This window comes from Elephantulus edwardii, unplaced genomic scaffold (genome assembly GCF_000299155.1).
Source record: "Elephantulus edwardii isolate Elephantulus edwardi_28Jun2011 unplaced genomic scaffold, EleEdw1.0 scaffold00058, whole genome shotgun sequence".
NCBI lineage: Eukaryota > Metazoa > Chordata > Mammalia > Macroscelidea > Macroscelididae > Elephantulus > Elephantulus edwardii.
The window spans coordinates 10,274,442-10,288,191 of record NW_006399808.1 but is presented as its reverse complement, the minus strand read 5'-3'; the positions used below and the strand labels follow the sequence as shown (position 1 = coordinate 10,288,191).

At 37.9% G+C, this 13,750-nt stretch overlaps 1 protein-coding gene across 3 annotated transcripts in view; it reads right to left on the bottom strand.

Moving 5' to 3' along the window:
- The window catches only part of P4HA1 (prolyl 4-hydroxylase, alpha polypeptide I), a 123,596-nt gene that overhangs the window by 13,763 nt on the left and 96,083 nt on the right, over window positions 1-13,750 (bottom strand). Inside the window, exons 9-12 of one of the 3 annotated variants that reach the window (XM_006887549.1) lie at window positions 8,702-8,755; window positions 7,712-7,720; window positions 4,654-4,660; window positions 4,334-4,374 (exon numbers count right to left, since the gene is read on the bottom strand). In XM_006887549.1, coding sequence (XP_006887611.1) covers window positions 4,334-4,374; window positions 4,654-4,660; window positions 7,712-7,720; window positions 8,702-8,755 — 111 coding nt within the window. Of the gene's footprint in view, window positions 1-4,333; window positions 4,400-4,653; window positions 4,661-7,711; window positions 7,721-8,701; window positions 8,756-13,750 lie in introns of all 3 variants that reach the window. The other 2 variants (XM_006887547.1, XM_006887548.1) reach the window with 2 other exon arrangements.

The window sequence follows — 13,750 nt, the reverse complement described above, 5'->3', positions numbered from 1 at the left end:
CACTCTTACTTCATCATTTCTTCCATTCCCTTTAGCATCACTACATTCAAACGCATGTCATAGTATCTTCTGATATCTATTTTGGTCTTTTCCTTATGACATTGTGCTTTCTGCTTTCTTCATTTAAGAAGTCATCCCACAGATAAGTCTGGTCTTCTAACATACAGATACTAAGCCAGACTATATAGTAGCATTGCTGCTGTTATGTGCCATTAAGCTGACTATACTCATAGTGATCCTACAAACAGATCTGAACTTTCACTTACTTTGCCCCATTCTCATGATCTCCACCATGCTCCAGCCCACAGTCACAGTCACTGTGTTAATCAATCTAGTTGAGGGTCTTCCTCTCTTTCACTGACCCTCCACCTTTCCCAGTATGATGCCCTTTATCAAGGACTGTTCTTTCCTGATAACATACCCAAAGTATGTGAGACAGAGTTTCACCATTCCTGCCTCTAAGGTACTCTCTGGTTGTACTTCCTCCAAAACAGACTTGTTTCTTGTTTGTTCTTTTGGAAGTCCATGGGACATTCAATCCAAGGGATGTTCACTCTTCTCCACATCACAATTCAAAAGCACCATTCTTTTGTCATCCTTATTCTCTGTCTTTCAGATGCATAAAAAGCAACAAAAAAATACTACGGCTTGGATCAGGTTCAACGTAGTCTTTAAACTGACATTGTTGCACATTATCACTTTGTGATAATGTCTTTGACATTAGATTTTCCAAGTACAACAGGTCTTTTCATTTCTTGATTATTACTGAAATGGATGAAGATTGTGGATCCAAATAAGATGAAATAATTTTTTTAAAAAATCCATCTTTTCTTCATTTATCATGATGTTGTCTATTTGGTCCAGTGGTGAGAGGTTTTGTTTTCTTAATGTTGAGACGTAATCCCAATACTGAAGGCTATACAGTCTCTGATCCTCTGCTGTAATTGCTTCAAGTCTTCTTCACTTTCTACAAACAGGTTGTGTCATATGCATAACACAAGTTGCTGTTGAAGAATCTTCCTCCAGTGCTGAGGCCACATTCCTCTTCAGAGAGTCCAGCTTCTCAAATCATTTGTTCAGCAAACAGAATGAATAGGTATGGCGAACATATATATAACTGGGACACGCATTTCCCGATTTTAAACCACACAGTATTCCCTTGTTCTGTTCAGACAACAGCTTCTTCGTCTATGTACAGGTTTTGCATAAGCACAATTATATATAATGGAATTTCCATTTTTCTCAATGTTAATCACAATTTTTTATGATCCACACAGTCAAATGCCTTTGCACAGCCAATAAAACATCTTTCTGGCATTCTCTGCTTTCAGCCAAGATCCATTTGACATCAGATGTGGAGTAGAGTAATAAGGAAGAAAGGCAGGAAGGTGAGAAAATAAATTTAATATAGAAAAGAGGAATTTAAGAGAACAATAAGGAAGAAGGAAGAGTGCAATAATATGGGAAAGCACAGACAAAAATGGAAGGTGGCAAAGAAAACATTCATATAAACACATGAAGAAATGCTCAAGATCAAAGTTCTGCCAAGTTCATGATGCAGGAAGGATGTAATTTTTGCTTAAGTAGAACATAAAATGCAGCTACGTATGGAGAGATGAGAACTCTCATACACTGCTAGCAGCAATGCTAAAATGGTACAACCATTGTGGAATGCAGTTTGATATTTACTTAGAAATATGGGATAGAAATAACATTTGATTCAGTAACTCAGTGTGTGTGTGTGTGTGTGTGTGTGTGTGTGTGTGTAAAATAACAGCTGTAACATAAACTAACATATAAACACTCACGTTTTACTGTAGTATTCACAATATAAAGGGCTGGAAATAATCCCATTGTTCATTAACAAAGGAATGGCTAAAAACTCTGGTTGTGAGATACATAAAAAAATGGAATATTATGTATTACTAAAAATGGTCAAGAATTTGTGAAATACTGCACAACATGAATGAATGAAGACCAAATTACGCTGACTGACATAAGTCAGTCACAAAAGGATAATTATGGTATAAAATCACTATTATAAAAAGTTAAGGAAAAGTTTACATACAGATAGAAGCAATCTTGGAGATTTAACAGGGATTAAAAGGAAAGCAAAAGGGAGTTAAAACGCCTAAATAAATTGAGTGAGGATAAAGGCAACACACAAGGAGACATTGATGAGACATGATGGCCTAGTGAGTAAGGAATTACACTCCCAACCAAAAGTCATGCAGTTCAAATCCACCACTTGGAAGAAAAATGGGCATTCTTCTCCCATGTGATTTGTAGTCTCTGAAGACTCACTGGAGAGTCAGTTATAAGCTGGTTCAACTTCATGGTAATGATTTGGAGTGAATCAATGGTAACTGATGTAATAAACAAAATGTTTATAAATGAGTGCATAAAAGTATTTGCAAAAAAAAAAAGTATTTGCAAACTTGCATAAAATAAAAAATCAATTTTTTAAAAAGAAGGTGGCAAAAAGAAAAGGAAAAACAAAACAGGCAAAAAGGGAGGAAATGGTAGTAGCAAGACTTCAGATTCATGAAATTCAACAGAAAGTGAGATGCAAAGTTTCATGTAAGGAGATTGAAAAAGTAGCAAAATTAAATCTAGATATAAATTATACGTTTCTCACTAACAAAAATATAGCATGTGGCAGAATACATTTTTCAAATATATCGCACTATGTCCTGCCTTGTATTTCCACTTATTCACATAATGACATTCTTCCTGAGTGGTAGAGCCTATGTTCCCTTCTCTTAAACTTGACAGACCTTTGTCACTGCCTAGATTAGAAAAGTGCACCATAAGGACACTATGGTTTCTGAGGGTTTTGTTGGTAGGTGATAGAATTTTGATCCTGACTCATGGTGACCCAATGTACAATTCAACCTGATCCTGTGTCATCCTTACATTCTCTGGTATGAAGCCATTTTTTGTTGTCATTGTGTCAACCTATCTTATTGTAGGGCTTCATCTCCTTCACTAACTTTTCTAAGCATGATGTCTTTTTGCAAAGACTGGCACTCTTGATAACATCTCAATGTATGTGAGAGGAAGTCTTTGCCAAGATAATTCAAAGTTATCAATTCTTTGTTATTCCTTATTGTCTAATTCTCACATACATATAAAGAAACTGAAAATACCATGGCTTGGATCAGGAACATCTTAGTCACTAAACTGACATCTTTGCTCTATCACTTTAAAGAGGTCCTTAACATTAGATTTGCCCAGTGCAACATATCTTCTGATTTCCTAACTGCTGTTTCCATGGGTGCTGATTGTGGATCCAGAGCAAAATGAAATCCCTGATAGCATCAATCTTTTCTCCATTCATCATGATATTGTCTATTGGTCCTGTTGTAAAGATTTTTGTTTTCTTAACGTTGAGGTATAATCTATACTAAAGGCTTTAGTCTTTAGTAGTACCATCATAAAATGCCATGCACTTCTGCCTTGTTCTCCTGTAACCCAATCACAATGTTATGAGGAAGTCCAGGCTACAGCGAGTTTCTAGTTATAGTCAGCCACAAATTCAAGCCTTTGGGATAACTTTAGCCCCACTCTTCATGTGACTGTAAATGCTTAAGAAACCTGGAACAAGAAACATAAGCTGCACACAGTCAACTATGAAATAATAGTAAAATGATTGTTACTCTTTCAAATAATTTCATTTTCGGGTGATCCGTTATGTAACAATAGAACTGGAACAAATATTACCAAAATTATTTTTATTTCCCCTGCAAGTATGACAATATAAACAATTTAAAATTTTAATGAAGATCCTACTCTGAAATTTTAATAAATGTGAGAGTGATTATCTTTGAATGAGACTGTGATATGCCATTTCTGGATCTGATAACTGAGTGCACCATGCATGCTCACTTCATGAAAATTTATCACACAATTTATATACTTTTCTGAAAGTATACCTCAATCAAAATTTTCATTAAGTTTATTAAAATAGTATGTGTACATTCACATGCAGAAATTCATGTAAATATTTATATTTTTATATACATACAAACTTAAGGCTAACCACATAGTCTATTCTCCAAAATAATAACAATGATTTATGTTGTTATAACAATGTTATGTAATGTTAAGATTATCAGTTATTTTGTCTTCAAGTTTCTCAAAAACTTTCCACAATAAATCTTTTACTATCTGAAAAAGTTTCAAATTTAAAAAAAAAAATCTTAGTATCTGTTGTAAATTTTCAGCTAGTATCTTAATTTAGAGTTATGCAAAACAATCTTATTTGAACACATCAAAGTAAGTAAGATACCTTACCAAATCCCAACTTAAAACAAAAACTTACACTACTTACATAAAACAGCCACGTTGCAATTCTGTTTCCTGTTCCCAACTCTTTGAAAGCATCTGGTTCATCTTTCTGGGAATAACACATAAAAGATTCAATGTTAGTATGAAATTCAGCAAAACAAACAAAATGCTGGATGAAGGGTATTGCCAAAACAACCCAAAGGTTCACTTTATAATATGGAGGCAATATATAGCCTAGGCATTCAAATTCTTGATTTTTACTTCAGTTTATGTAATGAATACTTCCTGTGGGGAAATGATTTGTTAAGCCTTGTTGTTAGGTGCTGTCAGGTATGACTCCTATCGACCCTATGAACAACCGACCTGAATCCTGCCCTACTTTGTGCCATTCTCATCATCTCTGACACACTAGAGTTTACTTCTGAAATCACTGTCAATCCCATTAAGGGTCTTCCTCTCCTTTGCTGACCCTCCATCTTTCCACACATGATATCTCTTTCCAAGGAATATCCTCACCCACATGACGAAAGTATGAAAGATGACGTTTTGCCATCTTTGCCTCCAAGGAGCACTTTGGTTGCACTATTTCCAAGACATATCTGTCTGTTCATTTGGCAGTCCCTCCTTCACACCACAACTCAAAGGCATCATTTCTTCCATCACCTTCATTCATTCTGATGTAAAGGGATCTCTGGTGGCCTAGTGGTAAGGAGTTGTGCCTAACGTAAGCCCTAAAGTAAGTGGTTCAAAGACACCTGCAGCTCTGTGGGTGAAAGATGGGTATTCCTCTGTGTGATTTGCAGCCTCTGAAAACCCTCTGGAAGGTCAGCTATGAGTTGGTTCTGACTCTACAGCAATGACTTTTTGTGTAGCCTAGGTCTATATAAATGTCTAATGGTATGATGATTTTCTTTCTTTTGGTTAGCCAGCATTTTAATTTCTTTTGAAAATTCCGATTGTTGTTGTTGCTGTTATGTGCCATCGAGTCACCTGCAACTGACTCATAGCGATCCTATGTGCAACAGCCCTAAACTCGGCTCTGTTCTGTGCCAATCGCACTGTCTCAAATACACCCATCCCAATTACCCCAGTCACTGAATCAATTCACCTCATAGAGGACCTTCCCTTCCTGCGCTGTTCGACCACCCTACCAAGCATGATGTCCCTCTCCAAGGACTGGTCTCTCCTTACAACATGTCCAAAGTATGTTAGATAGAGCCTCAGAATCCTTGCCTCCAAGGAGCCGCCCAGTTTAACCCTTTCCAGGATGAATTTGTTTGTTTTCCTAGTAGTCCATGGTACCTTCAATACTCTTCTCCAGCACCACAGCTCAAAGGCATCAATTCTTCTTCTATTCTCCCTGATCATTGTCTAGTTCTCTGATGTATAACAAGTGATAGCAAAGACCAGGGCCTGTAACAGACGCACCTTAGTCTCCAGAGAGACACCATTGCTCTTCAGTACTTTGGAGAGGTCCCTAACAGCAGACTTTCCCATGGCAATGCTCCTTTTTAATTTCCTGGCTACTGGTGCCAAGAGTGTTGACTGTAGAGCCAAGCAAACTAAAGCTGTGAACAATCTCAATCTCTTCACCATCCATTCTCATGCTGCCAATTGGTCCAGTGGTGAGAATCTTTTTCTTCTTGACATTGAGCCTCAATCCATATTGGAGGCTGCAGTCCTTGACCCTCTGTAGCAAGCGTTTCAGGTCCTCCTCAGTTTCAGCAAGCAGGGTTGTATCATCTGCATAATGCAGATTGCTGATAGATCTTCCATCAATCCTGACCCCACATTTCTCCTCATGGAGCCCACCCTCCCAGATAATCTCAGATAAATTCAGATTAGTAAAATTTAAATCTAAATTAAAACACAACATTAAAAAACAAATACACAAATAGAGCAAAGAGAGTCACTACTATTGAATCAATTCCAAATCATATCACATGGACTCCACAGGACACAACAGAACTGTCCCACAGAGTTCTGGAGACTGTATAAGCCAACTGCCTTATCTTTCTCCCTTGGCGTGGCTAGTGGGTGCAAACAGCCATCTATAATGCTTACTTCACACCACAGCTTCTCATAAAACACAGCACAGGCTCTTGGAATTTATCCCAGAAAAATGAACACATATTTTTCATACAGAAACTGTACTCAAGTGACCAGATCATCTTTCTCTGTAATATGCTCAAACTGGAAATAATCCAAATGTTCTTCAAAAGGTGAATAAACAATTAGCAATAAAAAGAGGTGATGTACACAATCTGGGCTGAAGAAATTACCTAGAAGAAATTGTACTGAATGAAAAAGAGAGACTCCCAAAGAATAAATACCGTATGATTTCTTTTCTAACATTTTTGAAATAACATAATTACAGAGAATGAGAACAGATTAGTGGTTACTAGCAATTGGGACTAGGGAATTGGAGGGTATGTAAATCCCTCAAGAAGTACCACAAGAGAGTTTTGTGCTAATGGTACAAATATCTGGACTGTGCTAGTAGTTACACAAAACTTTTCATGTATGGCTGTTACACACACACGCACCCCCCTGAAGAAATCAAAATAACTGTGGGATTGTACTAAGTCAATTTTCACCTTCCTGGTTTTAAATGAGAACTCTGTTGACCTAGTCTATAAAGCCTGTTGCATTGCTGACCAAAAGGTGGCACATTTCTAGTGGTTCGAATCCACCAGAGAGGTTCTGCAGGAGAAAGATGAGCAGTCCTTGACACTCTGCAGCAGGCAGGTCCTCAAGGACTGCAGCCTACAATATGGATTGAGGCTCAATGTCAAGAAGACAAAGATTCTCACCACTGGACCAATTGGCAGCATGAGGATGGATGGTGAAGAGATTGAGATTGTACACAGCTTTAGTTTGCTTGGCTCCACAGTCAACAGTCTTGGCACCAGCAGCCAGGAAATTAAAAGGAGCATTGCCATGGGGAAGTCTGCTGTTAGGGACCTCTCCAAAGTACTGAAGAGCAATGGTGTCTCTCTGGAGACTAAGGTGCGTCTGATATAGGCCATGGTCTTTGCAATCACTTGTTATGCATCAGAGAGTTGGACAATGACCAAGGAGGATAGAAGGAGAATTGATGCCTTTGAGCTGTGGTGCTAGAGAAGAATATTGAGAATATCATGGACTGATAGGAAAACAAACAGATTTGTCCTGGAAAGGGTTAAACCAGGTGGCTCCTTGGAGGCAAGGATCCTGAGGCTCCATCTAACATACTTTGGACATGTTGTGAGGAGAGACTGGTCCTTGGAGGAGGACATCATGCTTGGGAGGGTGGAGGGACAGCGCAGGAGAGGAAGGCCCTCTATGAGGTGGATTGATTCAGTGACTGGGATAATTGGGATGGGAGTGTCAGAGACAGTGCGATTGGCACAGGACAGAGCAGAGTTTAGGGCTGTTGTACATAGGGTCGCTATAAGTTGCAAGCCACTCAACGGCACATAACAACAACAAACAACATGAGACAGAACTTCATCATCCTTGTCTCTAAGTGGACAAGAGTACTCGGCATATGCATGTTGTTGCTGATTGCCTTCAAGTGTAGCAAAACTCCTAATGATCCTATGAACAAAAGGCCTAGAGACCTTCTACAACTACTGACATTTATCAAAGTTCATAGTTTCTGGAGGCATGTTGTTTAGGAAGTGGAGTGACTCCTGCTTTGGTATGCAGAAAGGATTTACGTCTATTTCACTCCAAATCAAGGGCTGATTAACTACATTCCGTGGGCCAAATCTAGACCACCCACCCATTTTTGTATGATCCACCAGGAAATAATGGTTTTCACATAACTAGGAAAAAACAAAAAGAAGTATAGTATTTAATGGCATATGAATATTATGTGAAATTCAAATTTTAGTATCTACAAAGTTTTTTTTAAACAACCATAAATTTATTTAAATACTGTCTGTGGTAGCTTTTGTTCTGCATCAGCAAAGCTGATTAGCTGCAATAGAGGGACTGTATAACCCTCAAAGCCACAGTATTAACTATTTGGCCCTTTATAGATAATGTCGATTCATTCCACTAGTAGTTAAAGCTTTCCACTGCTAACAAAAAGGTCAGTGATGAACCCATCAGCCTCCACTTGAGAAAGACGTGATAGCAGTATCACATAAAGATAACAGCCTTGAGCAGTTCTGTTCTCTGAGGGTTGCTGTGAATTAATTAACTCAGTGGCAACAAGTTCAATGGGATTTAAGCAAGTGAGCAGGGTCTGGGCTCCAAAACCCCAAGCAACCCACGCTGAAGCCTCTAAAAAGATTTCAGAGTATCTACATACCATGCTTCCACAATTATATGTAGCCTATTAATTTTTAAAACTAAAAGAACAGTATTAACATGATACCTAAACATCAGCAGGTTTCTTAAATCCTGCATCTCTTTTACTTACCCGTGCAAAGTCAAAATGGGGTTCATACTGTCCTCCTACTCCGTAATTTGCAACCTGAAAGAGAGAAACAAATACTGACTGAAAGAACTACTAATAGTTGCTGCTGTTGTGTACTGTAGAGTTGGAACCAACCCAGAACTAACCCTAAGTCAGGTTTTCAGAGGCAGTTTCAATTGCACAGGAGGAGACTGTCCATTCTCTACATATCTCTGAGCCCCACTCTGACCTCTCAACTATGATGGCTAGATACTTCTAGAGAATTGCTATTGCTGTTTGTCATCAAGTCAGAACCAACACATAACTGACCCTCCACAGAGTTTTCAGAGGCAGTAAATATCATGAGAGGAGTATGGCCAACCTTCTCCTACAGAGCAGCTGGTGGATTCAAACTGCGTGCCTTTGGGATTGCAGCACAACTTCTTATTACTAGGCCACCAGAGCTCCCAAGAGAAATGAGAAGATACTTAAAAATGAGATCCTAGGGGTATAGGGATTTAAAAAGAAAGTTATTTACTGGCTGTTAACTTAGAACTCTAATTAATGGGTTTTTTTTATCAAATATTTGGGGGACACCAAACTTAGAATAAAAATTTAATCATTTATTTTCATTAAAAATTCTCTTTTGGAATTTAAGTCAAGACTTATGCCTTCTAAACCTCCAAATGCTGGCAAATTACCAAATCTACTTTCACAAAATTCAAACTGAATGTTCAGGAAGTTATCAAGGAAACAGCTGACAAGAGAAGTCACAGCACCACTACTGCTGGAATAACTTTGGAAATGCAGCCAGAAGAACTTATTACTGTTGAGTCAGAACCAATTCATTCTGATCCTCCATTAAGTTTCCAAGGCTGAAAACTGCATGGAGGAGACTATTTTTCTCCATTGGAGCTGCTGGTGGATTCAACTGCCAGAAAGGCCTGGCCTTTGGATTAGCAGTGCAATTCCCTGAGGAATTCCCTCTCAGGGAAGAAAGTGAGGATAAACGTGACACAAATCAGAAAAATGACTGTGATTAAAAATAGGACAAAGGTACTGACAATACAATGCCAGCAAAAATCCTTCACAACAAAGGAACTCTCAGGTTTTTTTAACACTGAAAACTAGAAGGATAAAATGTTAGAGGCTGATTCAACTTTGAAAGATGAATGACACTTCACCAAGGTATTAAAATACTTTGTAGGTAGAAAGTATTGTTTAAATTACCTGTATTTTTATGCAAATAACAGGAAATCTCTACTTTCTACTTTTGTCTGCCAACTGCTCCCTCACCTAGGAAGTTGTTGAGGAAGTAAAAGCAGGCAAATACACACGAAGGCATGTGTTATTTGTGTAAAACATTGATACTCTTGATAAATTTTTACAAAGAAATAAAGTGCTTTAATTCTAGTACTTTTTATACTTTAAATTATAATGTAATTTCCAAAACTATTCAGTAGGAAATGAATAATCTTTCAGTATATGATGCTGAGGTCAACGGTTAGCCACTTGCAAAAGAATAAAGCAGGATGTCTATTTTAGAATATATATATTAACTCAAAATGACCAGAGACCTAAATGTATGAGACAAACCTATAAAACTCAAGTGTAAACATGTATAACCCTGGATTAAGCAAGGCTTTCTTGTTGTTAGATACCATCAAGTTGAGTACGACTCATAGTGATTTTTATTTTTTTACCCATAGCGATTTTTATGAACAGATCTGAACAACCTTGTCCTATCCTGTGCCATCCTCACACTTGCTTACACCCTAGAGCCAACTGCGGCAGTCCTGTGTAAATCAACCTGGTTGAGGGTCTTCTTCACTTTCACTGACCCTCTGCCTTTTCAAGCATCATGCTCTTCTCCAAAGAATAGCCCCTTCTAGCAACATACCCAAAGTATGTGAGGCAAAGTTTTATCATCTTTGTCTACAAAGAGCACTCTGGCTGCTCTTTCTCCAAGACACATTTGGTTTTGGTTTGGGTTTTTTTGGCAGTTCTGTACTATTCCCCAACATCACAGCTCAGATGTACCAATTCTTCTTCTGTTATCCTTTTTCACTGTCCAGCTCTCAGCTGCACAGCAAGTGATCGGAAAGACCATAGCATGAATCAGATGCACCTTAGTCCTCAAACTGGTGTCTTTACTCTTCAATAATTTGAAGAGGTCCCTGACTGCAGACTTTCCCTGAGCAATGTATCTCCTAAATTTCTGACTACTGGAAGCAAGGGTGTTAATTGCAGATCCAAGTAAGACAAATGAAGCTGTTGACAGGTTCAATCTTTTCTCCATCTATCAGATGTTGCCTATTGGTCCGGTGGTAAGAATTACTGTTTTCTTGATGTTGATGCGCAATCCATATTGAAGGATCTATTCTTTGATCTTCTGGAACAAGTTCTTCAAGTCCACCTCACTTTCAGCAAGCCAGGTTGTGTCATTTGCATAATTCAGGTTATTGACGAGTCTTCCACCAATCTTGATACCACATTCCTCTTCACAGAGCCCAGCTTCTCAAATAATCTGCTCAGCATACAAATTAAATAGGTATGGCGAGAGAATACAGACCTGTATTATCCTAGTGCTTTCTTAGATATGGAGAAAAGACTAAAACTGTCAATGATTTCATCTTGCTTGGATCCAAAATAAACACCCTTGGCATGAGCAGTAATGAAACAAAAAGGTGTGCTGCATTGGGAAATCTGCTGTCAAGAGCCTCTCCAAACTACTGAGGAACAACGATGTCAATATGAAGACTAAAGTGCACCTGATTCAGGCTCTGGTCTTTTCAATCTGTGGCTATGTGTCTGAGAGCTAGAATACAGATGACAGAAAAAGAATTGATGCCTTTGATTTGTGGGGTGTTGGAGAAGAATGGTTGTAGTCTTCTGCATTGTACTTCAACTCTTCTTCACTTTCTGTAAGCAAGGTTCTATTAGCTGCATATGTAGGATGTTCATGAATCTTCCTCATATCCTGATGCCTCATCTTCATAGATTCCAGATTCTCAAATTATTTGCTCAGCATACAGATTGAACAAGTCTGAAGAAAGATAGTACTCAGGCACACCCATTTCCTAACTTTAAACCATGTAGTGTTCTCTTGTATGGTTCAGAAAACTGCTTTTTGGTTTAAGTAAAGGTCTCCCATGAGTGCAATTAAGTGTTCTGTGATTCCCATTCTTCTCAATGTTAGCCATAATTGATCATAAATGATCATAAATGATCAACACAGCTAAATGTCTTTGCATAATTGAAAACTCCAAAGTAAACACCTTTCTGCTACTCTCTGCTTTTAGCCAAGATTCATATGACACCAACAATTATATTCCTCATGCCATAGCCTCTCCTGAATCCAGTTTGAATTTCTGGAGGTTCCCTGTTAATGTACTCTTCCAGCCATTTTGAATAATCTTCAGCAAATGATATTAAAGATACTGTTTGGTAACTTCTGCACTCTGTTGGATTACCTTTTTTTTTAGAATGGGAACAAATATGGTTCTATTTGCCAGTACATTATCTTCCAAATTTGTTGGCATAGACTGGTAAGCACATCCAGGGCTATGTTTCCTAAACTGTATCAACTGGTATTTCCTGGGCCTTTTTTTTTTCAATACTTTATTTAAAAATGGAAAATTCCCTTTTTTCCCTTTTAATTGTTTAAGAATGTTAAATTTAGGTATACAAAAATAATAACTGCTTTTTTTAATTGTTAGTTGACATTTTTCCCTTTTTTAAAAATTATAATCAAAGTTTAGAGAGACTTAGGGTTTCCAGTCATTCATTGTTGCACTTTTCTCCCTGCTCACGCCCCCCCCCCCAATTCACTCTTCTCCTTGAAAAGAACAAGTCTTTCATTGTTATATAATCCCTCTCTCCAAGTCCACTCCACTAATGAGGCTTCACTCTGGACTTCTATAATGACAAGAATACCCATTCATATATCCCTTTTAAACAGTTCTCTCGCTCATCTGTTTCAAGGCAATATACATCATTCCTCCCCTCCTTTTCTGTCTTCCCTCAACCTTGATGTTAGTCCCGTTTTACAACAGTGGCCTTATGCAATATCTGTCTTTTTGTGACTGAGATATTTCACTCAGTATAATGTCCTCCAGGGTCATCCATTTTGCATAATATTGCATGAGTTCCTTGTTTTTCAATGCTGCATAGTATTCCATTGTGTGAATATACCAGACCTTCTCTATCTATTCATTTGTTGATGAGCGCTTGGGTTGTTTCCAGATCTTTGCTATTGTGAACAAGGCCACAACAAACAAGTGTGTGTATATCTCTGCTTGGGTGGTTGTTATGGTTTCTTTAGGGTAAATTCTCAGTAGTGGAATTACTGGGTCAAATGGTATTTCTATTTGCAACTTTTTGAGAAAGCACTATACAGCCTTCCATAGTAGTTGCACCATTTTACACTCCCACCAACAGTGAATAAGGGTTCCAGTTTCTCCACAACCTCACTAGCATTTGATGTTTGCTGTTCTGTTAAATTTTGCTATTCTTACTGGGGTGAGATGATATCTCATAGTTGTTTTGATTTTCATCTCACTTAGAGCTAGGGATTTGAACATTTCTTCATGGGTTTGTTTGCCATCTGAATGTCTTCTTTGGTGAAGTGTCTGTTCATATCCTGTGCCCAACTGGGTTGTTGACATTTATCTCGTTCTGATGCCCAAGTAAGTATTTTATAAATTTTATATATAAGTCCCTTATCAAACATGTAATTACCAAATATTTTTTCCCATTTTGTGGCTTCCCTTTCTACCCTGTTGGAGAAGTTTTTGGAAGTGCATAGGGATTTGATTCTTAGAAGGTCCCATTCATCTATTTTATCCTCTCCTGGTTGTAGCTTTTTCTGGATGCTTGGAAGACTATTTATGTTGTGGATTAGAACTTCTAGAGTTCTTCCAAGTTTTTCTTAATGAAATTTATAGTCCCTGGTTTTAGTCCTATGTCCATAATCCATTTTGAATTGGTTTTTGTGTATAGATTGAGATATGGATCTTGCTTGAGTTTTCTGAAGATAGTTTTCCAATTTTGCCAGCACTATTTGTTAAAAAG